Source organism: Argopecten irradians, chromosome 12 (assembly GCF_041381155.1).
Source record: "Argopecten irradians isolate NY chromosome 12, Ai_NY, whole genome shotgun sequence".
Lineage (NCBI taxonomy): Eukaryota > Metazoa > Mollusca > Bivalvia > Pectinida > Pectinidae > Argopecten > Argopecten irradians.
The window spans coordinates 5541603-5559465 of record NC_091145.1 but is presented as its reverse complement, the minus strand read 5'-3'; the positions used below and the strand labels follow the sequence as shown (position 1 = coordinate 5559465).

Sequence of the window (17863 nt, the reverse complement as noted above, 5' to 3'; positions counted from 1 at the left end):
TGTAACAAGGAAATGTAACGTAATGAAATGTAACGTAATGTAACAAGAAATGTAACGTAATGTAACAAAGAAATGTAACGTAATGAAAATGTAACGTAATGTAACAAAGAAATGTAACGTAATGTAACAAAGAAATGTAATTAACGTAACAAAGAAATGTAACGTAATGTAACAAAGAAATGTAATTAACGTAACAAAGAAATGTAATTAACGTAACAAAGAAATGTAACGTAATGTAACAAAGAAATGTAATTAACGTAACAAAGAAATGTAACGTAACGTAACAAAGAAATGTAATTAACGTAACAAAGAAATGTAACGTAATGTAACAAAGAAATGTAATTAACGTAACAAAGAAATGTAACGTAATGTAACAAAGAAATGTAACGTAATGTAACAAAGAAATGTAACGTAATGTAACAAAGAAATGTAATTAACGTAACAAAGAAATGTAATTAACGTAACAAAGAAATGTAATTAACGTAACAAAGAAATGTATCGTAATGTAAAAAAGAAATGTATCGTAATGCATGTTCAAATAGAATCAATATTTAACCTCATTCCGATATGAACATCAGTTATTCATTATGGTCGTGCGTCTGAAGATAAAACACATTAACAAACATAAACAACCACTTACATATCTTCTCATTACATCTAGAGAGAAAAGAGAACAATATTTCCATAATCTATGAACAGTATACTGTAAAGTAAAATATATTCGGGATGTTATATTTTTAAACGTTCTTCAAAATTTTGTTGGAATCGTTTATATTTTTTCAGTTTTTAAAATTCATTTTATTCGTAATGTATTCCAATACAGGGATCGTTGGAAAAACACACCGAGTTTTCGACTCGGGGACTATACCTCGCAAGACAACACTATAGGAGAACTGTTCCCGAGGGAAAGGGCCATAATAGATTTAGTACGTCACATGACATTCATTATGACGTCATATATTTGGTCGCGTGTTCATTCCCGGGGGACTATACTTTGGTATAGTTCCCGTAGTCAGGTATAGTCTCCCGTAGTCAAGAAGGACAGGGAACTGTCGCAAAATAGATCATGGCTGTTATCCAATCGCATTCCTAGTAATTATCATGTGATGTACTAAAAATCGTTAATATCAATTTCGCAAAGTTGCCACGGCATTTGGTTAGTACTCTTCGTGATTATGTGAACATTTGAGCATTGGGACAAGGTCCCGCACTCACACCGTATAGTACACTGTGTATGTGTAGAATTGGAATTGTCGGATACATATTCACAGAATGTGATGTGCGCCTCCATGCTACATTCGCTACTATAAGATGATGAAGAAGTTCCAACCTGAAGATGAAGATAAAACGAAAGCAATGAAACAACAGCGCGAATATACCGTATATTAATTTAATTTTGCGTATACAATATTTCGCGTCTTCGTCAAAATCAATATATTTGCGAATAAGAAAATTCACGATCAAGGGTTGATACATAATCTGTATTTACATTTTGTAATTAGATTTTATACAATCGTTCACGATACATTCAAATCTGCGTTTGAACTCTCTTGCAAAATAACTCGAAAATTTGTATCTCGCAAAAAGTAAAGACTTTACAGCATATACAGGATTACAGCATATCTGTTAGATTAAACACTTAACAGTATATACAGAGTTACAGCATATCTGTTAGATTAAATACTTAACAGTATATACAGAGTCTCAGCATACCTGTTAGATTAAATACTTAACAGTATATATATATATATACAGAGTTACAGCATATCTGTTAGATTAAACACTTAACAGTATATACAGAGTCACAGCATATCTGTTAGATTAAAAACCTAACAGTAAGATTAAACACTTAACAGTATATATATATAGAGTTACAGCATATCTGTTAGATTAAACACTTAACAGGAAATACAGGGTTACAGCATATCTGTCAGATTAAACACTTAACAGTATATACAGGGTTAAAGTATATCTGTTAGATTTAAAACTTAACAGTACATGTATATACAGAGTCTCAGCATATCTGTTAGATTATATACTTAACAGTATATACAGGGTTACAGCATATCTGTCAGATTAAAAACTTAACAGTATATACAGAGTTACAGCTTATCTGTTTGATTAAAAACTTAACAGTATATACAGGGTTAAAGTATACCTGTTAGATTAAACACTTAACAGTTAGATTAAAGAACCTAACATAATCCTAATATGATATTTGGGATACATTGTATTGTCAAGTCCATTAACTTGCTGGGTTTCTTTGTCTGTCGATTAACGCGTAACTTTTTAAAATTATGAAATTGTTTTCTTGTTTTCTTGCCGTGATAATCACATACTACATTGTAAATGTGATTATTTTTGCTTGTGGATCTAAATATCAGCCTTAAAACTGTTCGCGTTGTGATGTTTTCGCGTTGTAGAACAGTCCCATTGTTCATAAGTTCGCGAAAATTTTCACATCGCAAAACAATTTCTTTTTACAGCATGTACAAATTATATAATGAAAAAAATATTATCATGACTTACTTGAACACTCTTCTCTCCGTAGGGAGAACACCCTATCCCTGCACCTAAAATGGTGATGTTAAATTTCCTTGTTGTCACACCAAATAAACTCAGATCGATAATTCTCATCCACAGTAGAAAAGGTGATTCCCCAGGCACGGGCAAATCATAATATGTGTTAAGGTCATCATCCATTAAGTAGGGTACCGTCCGCAATAGGGATTTGTCGTCATCGTTCAAAATGGTGACGAATTGATTCACTGAGGCAAAAATACATATCTCATCATTTATAAGTATTTACAAAGTATTATTTATTGCTTTGTTTTTATTTTTAGTTTGTTACTGTAAACAAGCTTTCGTTCGCGCGCAATTTATTTTCGCAAATTTCGCGAAAGTTTATATCCGCGAATTCTTCAAATATTCTTGCGCAATTATATTCAAAGGTATCTCAATTCAATTTTGAATCCGTGAAAATACTTTGAAATGGAAATCGCAAATTTCGCGAAAGCTTATATCCGCAAATTCTTCAAATATTCTTGCACAATTATATTCATTATATTCAAAGGTATCTCAATTCAATTTTGAATCCGTGAAAATGCTTTGAAATGGAAATCGCAAATTTTGCGAAAGCTTATATCCGCAAATTCTTCAAATATTCTTGCACAATTATATTCAAAGGTATTTCAATTTAATTTTGAATCCGTGAAAATGCTTTGAAACGGGAATCGCAAAATTCGTGAAAGATAGTTGGTTTACAGTATAAATTTTTGCTTCCTCATCAAAAAATTGTTTACACAAAAATCAGTTGTCATTTGAAAAAAAAACAAAAACAAAATTAAAGCGTAAACGAATATTTATCAAGATATCGATTTATTTGTTTATCACTTAAAATGTCAGATGGCTATAACAACACTTTATTAAAAGATGTTTTAACTAAGAACAGTTTTCAAGAGTCTACGTTTCTCTGATTCTGTCTAAACATTTATGCTAAGGTTGTTTTTATTATTTATTTTTACATGCAAAAAGGGAAAAAGTACATTTGGGAACGTTGACCAGTTAATGTTGTGAAGGATTAATTTTTTTACCGAACCACGGACAGTGCCATGCATTTGCTCGCTGAAAATATGACGTATCAATTCTTACATGCATCAGAGAAAAGTTACAGAGTTAATGTTATAATTTACTTACACGGGGTTATGTGTATTGTGACAGCGGTATACATACTACATGTATTGGCCGTTATGCCAAACGCGGTGATAATCTTTGGAGGGTCCACAATGGTTTGTCCACCCTGAAGAAAAAATCAGATAGTTAGCCATCAGCAAAGGATTAATGTAAAACAAAAAATCATCAAATCACATTTATCACATAACTAGCCTGTCCAGCCATGTCATACGGCCATGTCATAAATATCGTAAGACACGTGTGTAATAACACTTTTATGACGTTCACAGGCAAAAAGGCCTAGCAACGAACTGTAGTGTTTTTTTCTTTTTTTTTATTTATACATGTACCTTCGCAAGATACGTTTTTTTTGCTATATATATATACTGTTGGTAAAAATTCGTGCCAGGTCCCTTTGCTCTTTCATGTCTACCAGGTCAAAAGAATAAATTTAAATCATTTTTGTCTTGTAGGCTCCACCCGTCAAGGTAGACTGGGGGGCAGTCAGATCAAAATGTTCAAATGCTATTCAAACCAGTATGACTAATTTTCTTTATAAATTGAACAAAGGATGCTCAATTTTTTTTCTAAACATTCTGAAAACTTGACACCCCGTTCTTTGCGGAAAATATTAATCCCAAGTCCAATGCAATTCACAAAGTTTGTAGAGCATTTTAATGCTCTTCACTCTCTTTTGATAGATATTCGATTCCATCACATGTGTGAGATGGGAAAATTTTGGAAATTTTGACCAATTTTCACAGGGTTTGGAATAATATCATTAATATTTTATTGGCCTTATGTCATAGAATTCCGGGCAAATGTTTTATTCGATTTGCGTCGAAAGTCTTCTTTTGAGACTTGGATTTTTAAAAGACCTTTATGAATACACTGTGGAAGTGACCAGGTTCTAAGCTGTAGTGGTACATTATGTCTCTCGGAAAGATTGTGCTGTATACGAAGATTCTGGTTAGGACAGCTAGGTCGGGGTAATATACCTAAAATAAAGAAATATCATAATCATTTGAAAATTACCTACATTATTGTGCATATGGAGCAAATCGATATTTATAGAATATCATACTCGATATTCCAGGGGTTACTATCACTGTTATCATATCCACCCCTGGAATATGTCATGGCGAAACTGAAAACTCTGTATGCGACAACAGTTGAGACAGGTAGTTTTTTTCATTGAACGGACTGTGTCAATATGCATGTATTACATTATAAACATTGGCTTATAACCTTGATAGTATCTTATATTTTGCATTAGTACATCATACATTAGTGACAAAATACTGGATTCTGGGCCCTTAACTTAAATGTCCCTATAGAAAAGCATTACAAAAGTTATGGGAAAAAAACATCAAAATAAGGAGTAATAAAATTCTGTAATGCTTTCCTATGAAGAATTTTAAGTTAAGGGATTCCTTAAATTTAAGGAATGTTCATGAAACTGGGCCCTGATTGGCTTCATATTAATATGAGTACTATTTGCAATAGTGCCCGTTGAAGTGGGCACTATTGAAGTAGCGCGAAATTGAACCTAAATCCTTTGTGACGTCACACTCACACGGCTTCATTTTCATGTTGCGCTTCGACCAAGACCAAGGCTGTTGTGTGCGAGGATGAAACAGATGTTGCTCTTCTACTCAACACAGTTCACTCGTGTTCTATATTGATCTACTTTTAATCTTCATAAAACTGAATTTCGTTTAAAGAAATAGATTTCTGCGACAATTCATATGTTGTACTTTTAATGTAACATCATGGTGTGGAACTGAAGATAGCGTTGCGTGGTGTCACTTGACGTGCTTCTGTTACGAAAGCATGAAAACGGGTCTCCGAGCATGTGAGGGTGAATTCATTATATTATCGCCTGGTTGAGAGAACACTATAGTCTCATAGTATCGTCTCGTGATGGGATAGCGCCATCGCCTTTGGTTCGGGCACTATTCCATCCCTCGACAATACTATGAGGCAATAATGCCCTTTCAACCAGGCCGTAATAGATAAATAATGCATTCAAATATGGGCTATAATGTCCAACCATAAATAGTGTCATTTAAGGATGAAGTTGGAAATATTTTTTATTATGTTATGGAGATATAATACAAAAATCTGAGTGTATTCTAAATACATCGCAAAGCGTTTTATGATGAGGGAGCACTAACAATTTTGTGTTATATCTCCATAACATAAACATCTATCAAAGTTTATTCTTTTGATTTAATCTTTTTACCTGTAATTCCACATTTATTGACGGACTTTTTTCTTTAAGAAAGTATTACACAGACAGTCGTGTCAACCAATCGAATGCGACAGTTGTTATGTTATGTTATGGGCTGATAATATTTTTAACATTTCAGCCAATGAAAATACTTCTTACAATTTAAGATTATTAATACATGACTAACAAATTCATACTTACGATTTTCGGTTTTTGAATTATGATTTGTTTAGACCAGATAATGGTGTGGTTACTGACAAGCTTGACTGCGATTGCTCCCGGTTCGTCGGTGGTGTTGAAGATATTAAAGTCAGCATACGACGCGATTATTTGGCAATAAATGAAGTTTGCAGTATTCGATACGTTTGCAACTACAAATGCGTAATTACTCAGTGGTGAGATTTCTATGAGAACAGATTCCACCATGTCATCGTCGCGTCTGTAATGAAATATAAAACACAAATTTCTCACTACATATACAGCGTTAACTCGAACACGACAAGCGTTAACTCGAACACGATAAGCGTTAACTCGAACACGATACAGCGTTAAATCGAACACGATACAGCGTTAACTCGAACACGATACAGCGTTAAATCGAACACGATACAGCGTTAACTCGAACACGATACAGCGTTAACTCGACACTTTGTTTAATTTTAAGTCTTTCGTCTTTCCCGAGGAAATTTTCTCAAATCTTTCTAAGTGAACAAACTGATAATTTGAAGTGTTTCGTGGTTCCACTGGCTTTGAATTAACGAGGTTCAAAAATTCATAAAATAAACGACAAATTAATGATGATAAATCACGTGACATTCATTTTGAATAAAGCTATAATGAACTATTTGGTTTGTTGATTGGTACTACAATCTCAAACAAATAGTTTCTATAATGTTTGAAAACCGCAAACGTTAAAAAGTTGTCTTGAATATCAATTAAAACGCACATATAAACATTACACTTCTGATAACGTTTTATAATAATATCTGTTTTGTGATAAATAAAAAAGAATATCATCTTACATTTAGGTCATTCAAAAGAATATTTAAAATAAAACCCCTTTATTTCGATCATGCGATAGATCGGCGGTTCGCACACCGCAGCACCCTCCAAAGTTATCCCGTTCGCTTACTCACTAACAAATGATCAAATACATTCAGCCTATCTTACCTAGTCCGGTTAACTTGGAAATAACCCAAGATGTTATATCCGATCAAAAGGTCAGTTTTGCATATAACGAGTGAATTGTCCAATGTTTCATTATTGGATATTTCTATAGACAAGCGTCCGTAATGGTGATCTTTCCAAGTGATTAGAGTAAGGAGAAGTTCAGTGCTTGCTGTGACGGACTGACCAACCTCAGTTAGGAATACATGTTGAAAAAGCCGGAGGTATCGGGTGTCTGAAACATAAATATCATATAATATTGATAATGTTAATAATATCATATTAATATCAATATGTTAAGTATTTGTTAGTCCTGGTGAAACACAAATAAAAATGATTTAAACCATCACAGTTATGTTTTGGTTTGCTAACGTGACGCTACCCAAATTGGAACACTTTTTTGAAGATAATTGTAAAAAAAATCTTACTTGTGCTTCAATCCCGATTTTTTTCTTAATATTCCACAAATAGATGCATTTATTTTAAATTTCATGATTTGTTTACTTCTCAGCAGTGCATATTTTTATAAATACAGAGCTTGAAAGCATGAACGGTCCAGCCCTATGTTTCAGCAAGCCTCGGGTTTTACAACAGTTTGTGATTCTTGGGTAGAATATCCTTCTCCTTCATATCCATATTTAAAAGAGTCTTATAGTATTGTGCTATTTTCAGTAGAACTATTTATTTCTAGCGTTCATTACTGATTATATCTAACATCTTTGCTTTACAGTGACAATATAGGCTTCTGGGACCACGTGTATTCTGTATGCTTTACATAAAGATGTTAGACTTTTTTTCTGATTATTGCAAGTAAATATTGAGATAAAATCAAACAAAATATAGAATACTATATATTTTTTTCTATAAATGTTAAATTAAAAAGCCAAGGAAAATTAGCAAGTTTGAAGGCAATAACATAATTTTACTGTATAGACAAGTTGTCTTCATCCTCAATACTCAAGGGTTACTATCACTGTCGTTTTATCCAACCCCTGGAAAATCTAAAGATAATTCAGGAGGAAAATCCTGATCAATCACCGACGCAAAGAAATTACATAGGAAGGATGAGGAATTTCAAGGCCAGTACAATATACATCTTATACACAAGTTCAGGGTTGGATATGATTATAGTGATAGTAACCCTTGTGGATCGATAATATTAGATTTTTAGAAAAAGGCATAATAAAAATAATTTCATTACTAGGAAATACTCCTCGTCTGTAACGTTGAAATAAAACTTGATTGTTTGGGGTGATTCAGCACCAAAATAGCTAATATTCGCTGTAAGTTCGTGCGAGGAAAAAGCCATGGCGATTTCAGGACGAAGCATAACAGTTATTTCAAAACCAATCGTGTGGTTATCCTCTGTTTCGCTGTCTGCATTGGGTATGCTGATGACATCAATCACGGCTTGTTTGGAGGGCATTTTCCATACGGTCAGGAATGTCATGCATGGAATACCATTCCCCATGTGAGGCGACACGCGGACAGCTTGTAGTATCAATCCGTCTCCACCGGGCCCCGCATATCGTCGTGTGGAAACAGTCAGTGTGTATGTTACGAAAGTATTTGGAGGCGCCTCCCAGAAAATTGAAGCACTACTTTTTCCTCCATTAGGTAGAGAGGAAGACTGCAAGGAACCTGTGAGGTTTATCTTCGGGATCTGTAACAATCAATGTCCATGGCTATATATATAGAAAAGTGTTTGCAACTTCGACAAAACTGGAACATAATGTCAACTTATATACTGTAAACCGGAACATAATGTCAACTTATATACTGTAAACCGGAACATAATGTCAACTTATATACTGTAAACCGGAACATAATGTCAACTTATATACTGTAAACCGGAACATAATGTCAACTTATATACTGTAAACCGGAACATAATGTCAACTTATATACTGTAAACCGGAACGTAATGTCATCTTATATACTCTAAACCGGAACATAATGTCAACTTATATACTGTAAACCGGAACATAATGTCAACATTTACGGTGTAAACCGGAACATAATGTCATCTTATATACTCTAAACCGGAACATAATGTCAACTTATATACTATAAACCGGAACGTAATGTCATCTTATATACTCTAAACCGGAACATAATGTCAACATTTACGTGTAAACCGGAACATAATGTCAACTTATATACTGTAAACCGGAACATAATGTCAACTTATATACTGTAAACCGAACATAGTGTCAACTTATATACTGTAAACCGGAACATAATGTCAACTTATATACTGTAAACCGGAACATAATGTCAACTTATATACTGTAAACCGGAACATAATGTCATCTTATATACTCTAAACCGGAACATAATGTCAACTTATATACTGTAAACCGGAACATAATGTCAACTTATATACTGTAAACCGGAACATAATGTCAACTTATATACTGTAAACCGGAACATAATGTCATCTTATATACTCTAAACCGGAACATAATGTCAACTTATATACTGTAAACCGGAACATAATGTCAACTTATATACTGTAAACCGGAACATAATGTCAACGTTTACGCTGTAAACCGGAACATAATGTCAACTTATATACTCTAAACCGGAACATAATGTCAACTTATATATCTTAAACCGGAACATAATGTCATCTTATATACTCTAAACCGGAACATAATGTCAACTTATATACTGTAAACCGGAACATAATGTCAACTTATATACTGTAAACCGGAACATAATGTCATCTTATATACTCTAAACCGGAACATAATGTCAACTTATATACTGTAAACCGGAACATAATGTCATCTTATTATACTGTAAACCGGAACATAATGTCACACTGTAAAACTGTAAACCGGAACATAATGTCAACTTATATACTGTAAACCGGAACATAATGTCAACTTATATACTGTAAACCGGAACATAATGTCAACTTATATACTGTAAACCGGAACATAATGTCAACTTATATTCTGTAAACCGGAACATAATGCCAACTTATATACTGTAAACCGGAACATAATGTCCGAACTTGTCAATATACTATAAACCGGAACATAGTGTCAACTTATATACTTTAACCGGAACATAGTGTCAACTTATATACTGTAAACCGGAACATAATGTCAACATTTACGGTGTAAACCGGAACATAATGTCAATTTATAAACTGTAAACCGGAATATAGTGTCAAAATGCGAACATTTGGGAAGTGGTTTTAAAGTTGTGCAGTCTATGAAATCTAATAGTATTAATAGTATTATCTGTTGACAAAATCACTTGTATTAAAAAACGTCATCGCATAATTTTCATTTGTTCGCTTGTTTCAAACCGTTTTGTGTTGAACTATATTCAGAAGCTGATGCTATGGCTGTTCCGTCTATTGAACTTGGTGACGTCAACTCTAGCGCAAGCGGGAAATTTAAAGGATATACGTGTATAGTTTTGAATTCGAATGATCGTAATGGAAATATAAGTAATAAACTGTTACAAGATTGGACATACAGTTGATATGAAGCCCATCCGTCCGAAAGATAAATATTCATGGCGCCCTAACGGACGCCATTCTGGTTTAGGGCAATATACTCATGTCACATGAAGCTGTATTGAATGGTTACCCATGCAATAAAGTCCCATGACGTCATAGCGTCAACACATTTTCTAGGTACAGTTTGCGTTGAAAATATCATGAATTTTTCATGTATGGAGAATTGACTTGCAGTCGCGAGCTTTTCAAATTGATTTCAAAATGGCGGAAAATGATAGCAGTAAAATTGCAATAAAACGTCGAGGTATGAGAGAAAAATACTCTTTCATGCGTGGATATGAAGGATAGGGATATTCTACCCTCGGGATCACAAAATGTTGTAAAACCCTCGGCAAGCCTCGGGTTTTATAACATTTTTTGTCCCTCGGGTAGAATACCCCTATCTTTCATATCCACATATATGAATGAGTCTTATATTATTTGGCGAAAGTTATTATCCACAAATCACTTGTGAAACGAAAATCGCAATATTTAGTTACCGCAAAAGAAAGTTGCTTTACAGCACACTGTTGATTTTATCATGTACACAAAATACGTACGAGCACCTCGGTCAGGATGTTAAATTCTATTGTAGCTCGTGAGATTGTCTCCGTATCAACTTCCAAGGAAACGTAAAATAAGATGGTCTTATAAGGTTCAGCATATTCCGTCGCCAGTACAGTAAATTCGAATTCTATTGTGAAATCATCGGACGATACATTAGCATCATATGCCGCTGAAATTGAATAAATGGAAACAGTATTAGTCTCTAGGACAACAGTAATGCTTCGAGTTAAACGATAATTCGAGTTACTAAAATGTAAATAGGAACCATTAAATTACTTTGAAGTTTAATTTAGAAATATTTAATTGTAATAACCGACAAATGTATATAATTGTATAAACTCTTTTGCCACAATATGGCACACAATGTAGTATTGCATATAGAATTCAAATTACTTTGTAATACGTATTCTTTCGAATTACATTAGTCTAGATAGTTAAAACTATTTATCAATAGATAGAGTGTATTGAAATAACAGATGCTTTATTAAGTTGCATTTTACTTCATTCCCAAAATTACTTGGGTAGAAATACAAAAGACTGTCGACTTCTCAGAATGTTGTGTTCAGAAACAAACAACCTTTCTTTAAAACAAGAGGCCCATGGGCCTTAACGGTCACCTGAGTTAGAATAAATAATGAAATAAATAAATAATGAAACAAATTAAAGACATATAAACACTATATGCTGGGCCTTGAAGTTGGTCAGTGATTTATAAATTTGACCTTTTTAGACTATGAAGAGTATTTGCTTCCATCAAACCGGTGAACTTAGAGGTATTTTTTGAAATTTTAATCAATTTGACCCTGTTTGGTCCTGCCCCTCTAGTCCCCCGGGGGTCATCGAGGACGGATATGGATGTTAAAATGCTACATCTTAGGCTAATAATTCTAATCAAGTTTGACTAATTTCCTACGAAAATTGGGCAAATAATGTTCACAAATATGTTTTTCCTATATAAACTTAAGTAAACTTGACCCCTCCCCAGGGGGTAACGTGAGACCCCAAGGTCATATAATTCACAGTTTTTATAAAACACCTGAAGACCTTTCCATCTATAATTATTTGATTCTACTATATCCAGAATTTTAGAAGATTTTTGAAGTTTTAGCCTATTTGACCCTTTTTTAGCCCCGCCCCTCTGCCCCCAGGGGGTCGGCCAGGACCAATGTGGATATGATATTAAAATGCTATCTCAGGCTAATAATTCTAACCAAGTTTGACTCATTTCCTATGAAAATTGAGCAAAAAATGCTCATTAATGTGTTTTTCCTATATAAACTATAGTAAACTTGACCCCCTCCCCAAGGGGAAACAGGAGATCCCAGGGTCATATAATTTACAATTTTTATAAACAAACTTTAAGATATTTTCATCTATAAAGTGTATTTGATTATACCATTTCCAGAATTTTAAAAGAATATTTTTGAAGTTTTAGCCTATTTGACCTTTTTTGGCCCCGCCCCTCTGCCCCCAGGGGGTCGGCCTGGACCAATATGGATATAATATGGATATGATATTATAATACTATCTCAGGCTAATAATTCTAACCAAGTTTGTCTCGTTTCCAATGAAAATTAAGCAAAAAAAGCTCATAAATGTGTTTTCCCTATATAAACTGTATAGTAAACTTGTCCCCCTCCCCAGGGGGAAATGTAAGACCCCAGGGTCATATAATTCACAAATTTTTGTGAAGGACATTAAGACCTTTCTATTTATGAAAAGTAAAGTTTTTTTCTACTATTTCCAGAATTTCAGAAGAAGATTTTTGAAGTTTTAGCCTATTTGACCCTTTTGTTGCCCCGCCCCTCTGCCCCAGAACCAATGTGGATATGATATTAAAATGCTATCTCAGGCTAATAATTTTAACCAAGTTTGACTCGTTTCCAATGAAAATTGAGCAAAAAATGCTCATAAATGTGTTTTCCCTATATAAACTATAGTAAACTTGACCCCCTCCCCAAGGGGAAACGTGAGACCCCAGGGTCATATAATTCACAATTTTTGTAAAGGACCTTAAGACCTTTCTATTTATGAAAAGTATTTGATTCTACCATTTCCAGAATTTCAGAAGAAGATTTTTGAAGTTTTAGCCTATTTGACCCCTTTTGACCCCGCCCCTAAGGCCCCTGGGGGTCAGTCATAGAAAATTTGTTAATAGGATTATATGGCCATCTCATACTGATAATTCTGACAACATTTGACTCATTTCCTATTACAAATGACCAAATTATGCGCAAAAATGTGTTTTCTCAATATAAAGTATAGCAAACTTAACCCCCTCCCCTGGGGGAAACTAGATACCCCAGGGTCATATAATTCACAATTTTTGTAAAGGACCTTAAGACCTTTATATCTATGAAGAGTATTTGATTCTACCACATCTGTGAGTAGAGAAGAAGATTTTTGAAATTTTACTCAATTTTACCCCTTTTGGCCCCTCCCACAGCCCCCTGGGGGGTGGGGACCATATAATTCACAATTTTGATTGGCCTTATGCCTTAGAAGGTTTGTGCAAAATTTCATTGAAATTGCTTCAGCAGTTTTGGAGAAGAAGTCGAAAATGTAAATTGTTTACGGACATACGACGGACGACGCACGACGCACGACGACGGACAAAAGGCGATTAGAATAGGTCACTTGAGACTTCGTCTCAGGTGACCTAAAAAAACAACCAAGAGGTTTTACCTGAAAACTTTTATCTTCAAATCGCGATTGGTTATATATATTTTTAATTACTATGAAAATGAAGTGAACAGACGCAAGAAAGAGTTATGAACAAAAATTCGTTATGTAAAATTTGTTAGACACATGGTTATATTACTTAAGTTATATAGCGATTAAGTCGGGGATTAATTGAACATGGACATTGGTTTGGGCAGTTGTCGGCATCACACAGTCAGTCGTTTTTTATACTCCGTGTTTTCCTCCACATATCCTATTACTTCTTTTATGTCTAGTTTCAATACAAAGGAAAACACAACACACATTTAAATAACACAACACACAATTAAATAACAAAACGCAAAACTAAATAACACAACACACAATTAAATAACAAAACGCAAAACTAAATAACACAAAACAAAAATAAATAACACAACACACACTTAAATAACACAACACAAAATTAAATAACACAACACATAATTACATAACACAACACACAATTAAATAACATAACTCACAAATAAATAACACAACACATAATTAAATAACATAACACACAATTAAATAACATAACACACAATTAAATAACATTGTTTACCCTTATTTGGCAAGATACCAAAAGTCGTATTTCGTATATTCGAGATCGAGATACATGGATCCCAGTCATCTGATTGGCGCACTGTCGTATTGATCATGTCTCTGTATATAGCCCCGACAGACTGTATACTCGTGGATACATGTCGGAGTGCTGTGCTACTGCTGGTGTTAAATACAACCTTATACGAGGATAACGGCTCTCGAAACATTGCCTTTACTTGGACTTGTCTCAGAGTCTTAGTTGGCATTTCTACAGAAGCGGGAGCTGATAGGTTCGATTGAAACGACGAATTCTGGAATTCATAGAAATGTGACAATAGATTATCATAAAAGCAAATTATTAATCGAATCCAGTTGGCTTCGTTTTACAATTCAATTTCCCATTCTTATCTATCTTTCGATATCCTTATAAGAACAGTCGAATTTTAATTGGGGTTCTTATTTAAATTTCACTACGATTCAACATGAACTGCTGATTAAGATTGAAGTTACTTGACTTTAAAACGCCCATTTCTATTCCCATTAGTTCACAATTGTTAATATTCTGAATACGTATTGTACTGAGGGTGACTTTTGTTCGAGTGTCAAGTTTCGAGTCAACATTTTCGAGTTTCGAGTCAACATTTTCGAGTTTCGAGTTAACATTTTCGTGTTTCGAGTCAACATTTTCGAGTTTCGAGTTAACATTTTCGAGTTTCGAGTCAACATTTTCGAGTTTCGAGTCAACATTTTCGAGTTTCGAGTTAACATTTTCGAGTTTCGAGTCAACATTTTCGAGTTTCGAGTCAACATTTTCGAGTTTCGAGTTAACATTTTCGAGTTTCGAGTTAACATTTTCGAGTTTCGAGTCAACATTTTCGAGTTTCGAGTCAACATTTTCGAGTTTCGAGTTAACATTTTCGAGTTTCGAGTCAACATTTTCGAGTTTCGAGTTAACATTTTCGAGTTTCGAGTCAACATTTTCGAGTTTCGAGTTAACATTTTTGAGTCAACATTTTTGAGTTTCGAGTCAACATTTTCGAGTTTCGAGTTAACATTTTCGAGTTTCGAGTCAACATTTTCGAGTTTCGAGTCAACATTTTTGAGTTTCGAGTCAACATTTTCGAGTTTCGAATTAACATTTTCGAGTTTCGAGTCAACATTTTCGGGTTTCGAGTTAACATTTTCGAGTTAAGAGTCAATTTTTTCCTTTATTGTATGTAATCATGACATAATAATCACCCAACATACTCTAATAATTAATGACATATCCTTCAAATGTAATAATAGTGGAATATATATGAGCTTAAAGATGCTCCACCGCCGACAAATGGTATTTTTCACTATCAAAAACATGAGCAGACGATTTAGTATTTTTCTTCAGTTACACAAGTTACTTACTTTACACCATTACCACCATTGAAAAGTTTGAGCTTCTAATTTTACATCCAGTTAAAAATATGAAAAATAATTAATTGCATCCCGAAAAAAATCCGTACCACTATATCCTATATGAAATGAACTACAGAATGCGCATGTACCAAAGGCAAAATAAATTATTTTATATTATTTTTTGTGTTAATAAGACTATTATATACACGATTAATCACCAATTATTGTTCAAATGATGAATATCATTTTTGGTCTGTCGGCGGTGGAGCATCTTTAAAGAAATATACATGAATCTGTCAAATAGTTCGATTTTGATTGGTCAGCACTCGGCGCCCCTCGTGCTGACCAGTCGAAATCTTACCCCTGTGTTCGAAAATACCTATTATTCCAAACATATATGTGACAATGTTATTCCAGGGATCTAGATATAACAATTCTAGAAACATTTTTCGTCACACTTTCATCACAAAAATAGAGCTAACGTCTTAATCGATGACGTTACACATGACGTCATCGATTTGGACACAACAGTTACACCAAAGATCGATGAATGAACCGACTGTAGTGATGTCTTTTAACCCATTTTCTCAGATTTCTCCCATACTTTAAAACCCTACCAGGCCTTAGATAAACATGGGTGCTAAAAGGACGTCAGAAAATAGTTTCCGCTTATTTCTTTTTTCTCAATAGCTTAATATATGACCATTAATGTCAGTCATCTAAAGAAGTGATGCCGATTTTGTTACAGGCCACGATGACCGATATAGCATGGAGCATTTGTAAATCATTTGAACGGGTTATTTTTTCTTTTATCACAAAACGAATGTTTTAAACTTGCATTTCATAAAATTTTACACCAACTTTACAACTCACCTTTATTGTCCTGATTATGAGTGCTGATTCCAAATCGAAGGTTGCGTTTTGGAAAGCTAACGTTGCAGTGACAGTTCGAGTGGAGTTGTCGTTAACACCTGCTATATTTACCAAGAGGTAGTCGACCGTGATGGTCAACAGACACAAGGCACACGGTTCGGGAGCTGACGGTGGCACAATCAGTTGACGGTCACATCTAGTGATTCCAAAATCATATTTTGCCCAAGATGTGAAAGAAGCAATCTGGAAATAAAAGTAAAGGGTGTTATAACATCTGTATTCATGTGTGTGTTTCAAGATTAATATGATCTTACGATCTTACATGAGTCTGTCAAGTGGACAGAAATGTATATTGCAACTGTCCCTGCTTTATCCGCCAATACTTTATCGATTCACGTGAATTTACTCTATATCTGACAGAACGTTTTTCCTAACTTGACCCCTAACTTTAGCCTTCTGGTGATTGAAACGTCATGCAGTCCCGCTAAAAAGTGACGTCACATTCACCTGAACGACGTCAATTTTACGATATCGAAATCCCTGTATTGCGGTATCATCTTACAAATGACTCATTAGGAAATTATTGCTTTTTTAGTATTTCCATGTTGTTTCAGTAATGTTATACTTTGAGTCTAAAAACAGAATTACTGGAAATGTTTGCGAAGGCGCTTATGCATTTCCCACAACAGCTCATTCAGGTTTAGTGAATTAATCTTTTCCTGCACAGCAAAGTAGCATCTCGCTTCAAGCGAAACAAAATAAATAGAAAGATCTAATTCTGACGGGTGTCGTCACATAAAGTTCCCCCAATCTCCACAGAGCCTAATTTGACAAGAGTGACCTCCCCTGAATGATGACGTAACATTGTTTAACCGGTAAATAAATTCTATTTCGCAGAAGAAAAATGCCTTTTGAAAAGTCACATAATTAAAAGTTAATATATTAGGCATAATAATGCCTATAATTGTATAGGATTTGTGTTCTCAACCATGTTCCTTTTTGTTCAATTTTGACCAATTGCATGCCGTGGCAGCAATCTTGATTTCTGGTCTGTAAAAGTTACCCAAAAATGACCTCAAAATAGTTTTATGTCACTAGTAACAGTATGATCTATAACTTAAAAATAAAATAAAAATGAACTTGGACCCAAAACGGATACCTGCTGACCAGTGAATAAAGGAGATAACTCTTACTGGTTT

At 34.1% G+C, this 17863-nt stretch overlaps 1 protein-coding gene across 4 annotated transcripts; it reads right to left on the bottom strand.

Moving 5' to 3' along the window:
• Nucleotides 1-276: 276 nt before the first annotated feature.
• On the bottom strand, nucleotides 277-14706 carry LOC138336984 (uncharacterized). 4 transcript variants are annotated; one of them, XR_011210513.1, is made up of 9 exons: nucleotides 14422-14706; nucleotides 11150-11325; nucleotides 8274-8735; nucleotides 7076-7307; nucleotides 6107-6344; nucleotides 4551-4670; nucleotides 3697-3799; nucleotides 2530-2768; nucleotides 277-1330 (listed from the first exon to the last, which is right to left on the bottom strand). XR_011210513.1 is itself a non-coding variant. In XM_069286635.1 (4 exons), the coding sequence occupies exons 1-4, from the start codon at nucleotides 14666-14668 to the stop codon at nucleotides 7269-7271; spliced, it is 924 nt and encodes a 307-aa protein (XP_069142736.1). In that variant the 5' UTR covers nucleotides 14669-14706; the 3' UTR covers nucleotides 6950-7268. The 4 variants fall into 4 exon arrangements, 1 of the variants encoding a protein (XP_069142736.1); XR_011210512.1 differs by having other exon boundaries at nucleotides 3697-4670; XR_011210514.1 differs by lacking the exon at nucleotides 4551-4670.
• Between the last annotated feature and the right edge of the window lie 3157 nt (nucleotides 14707-17863).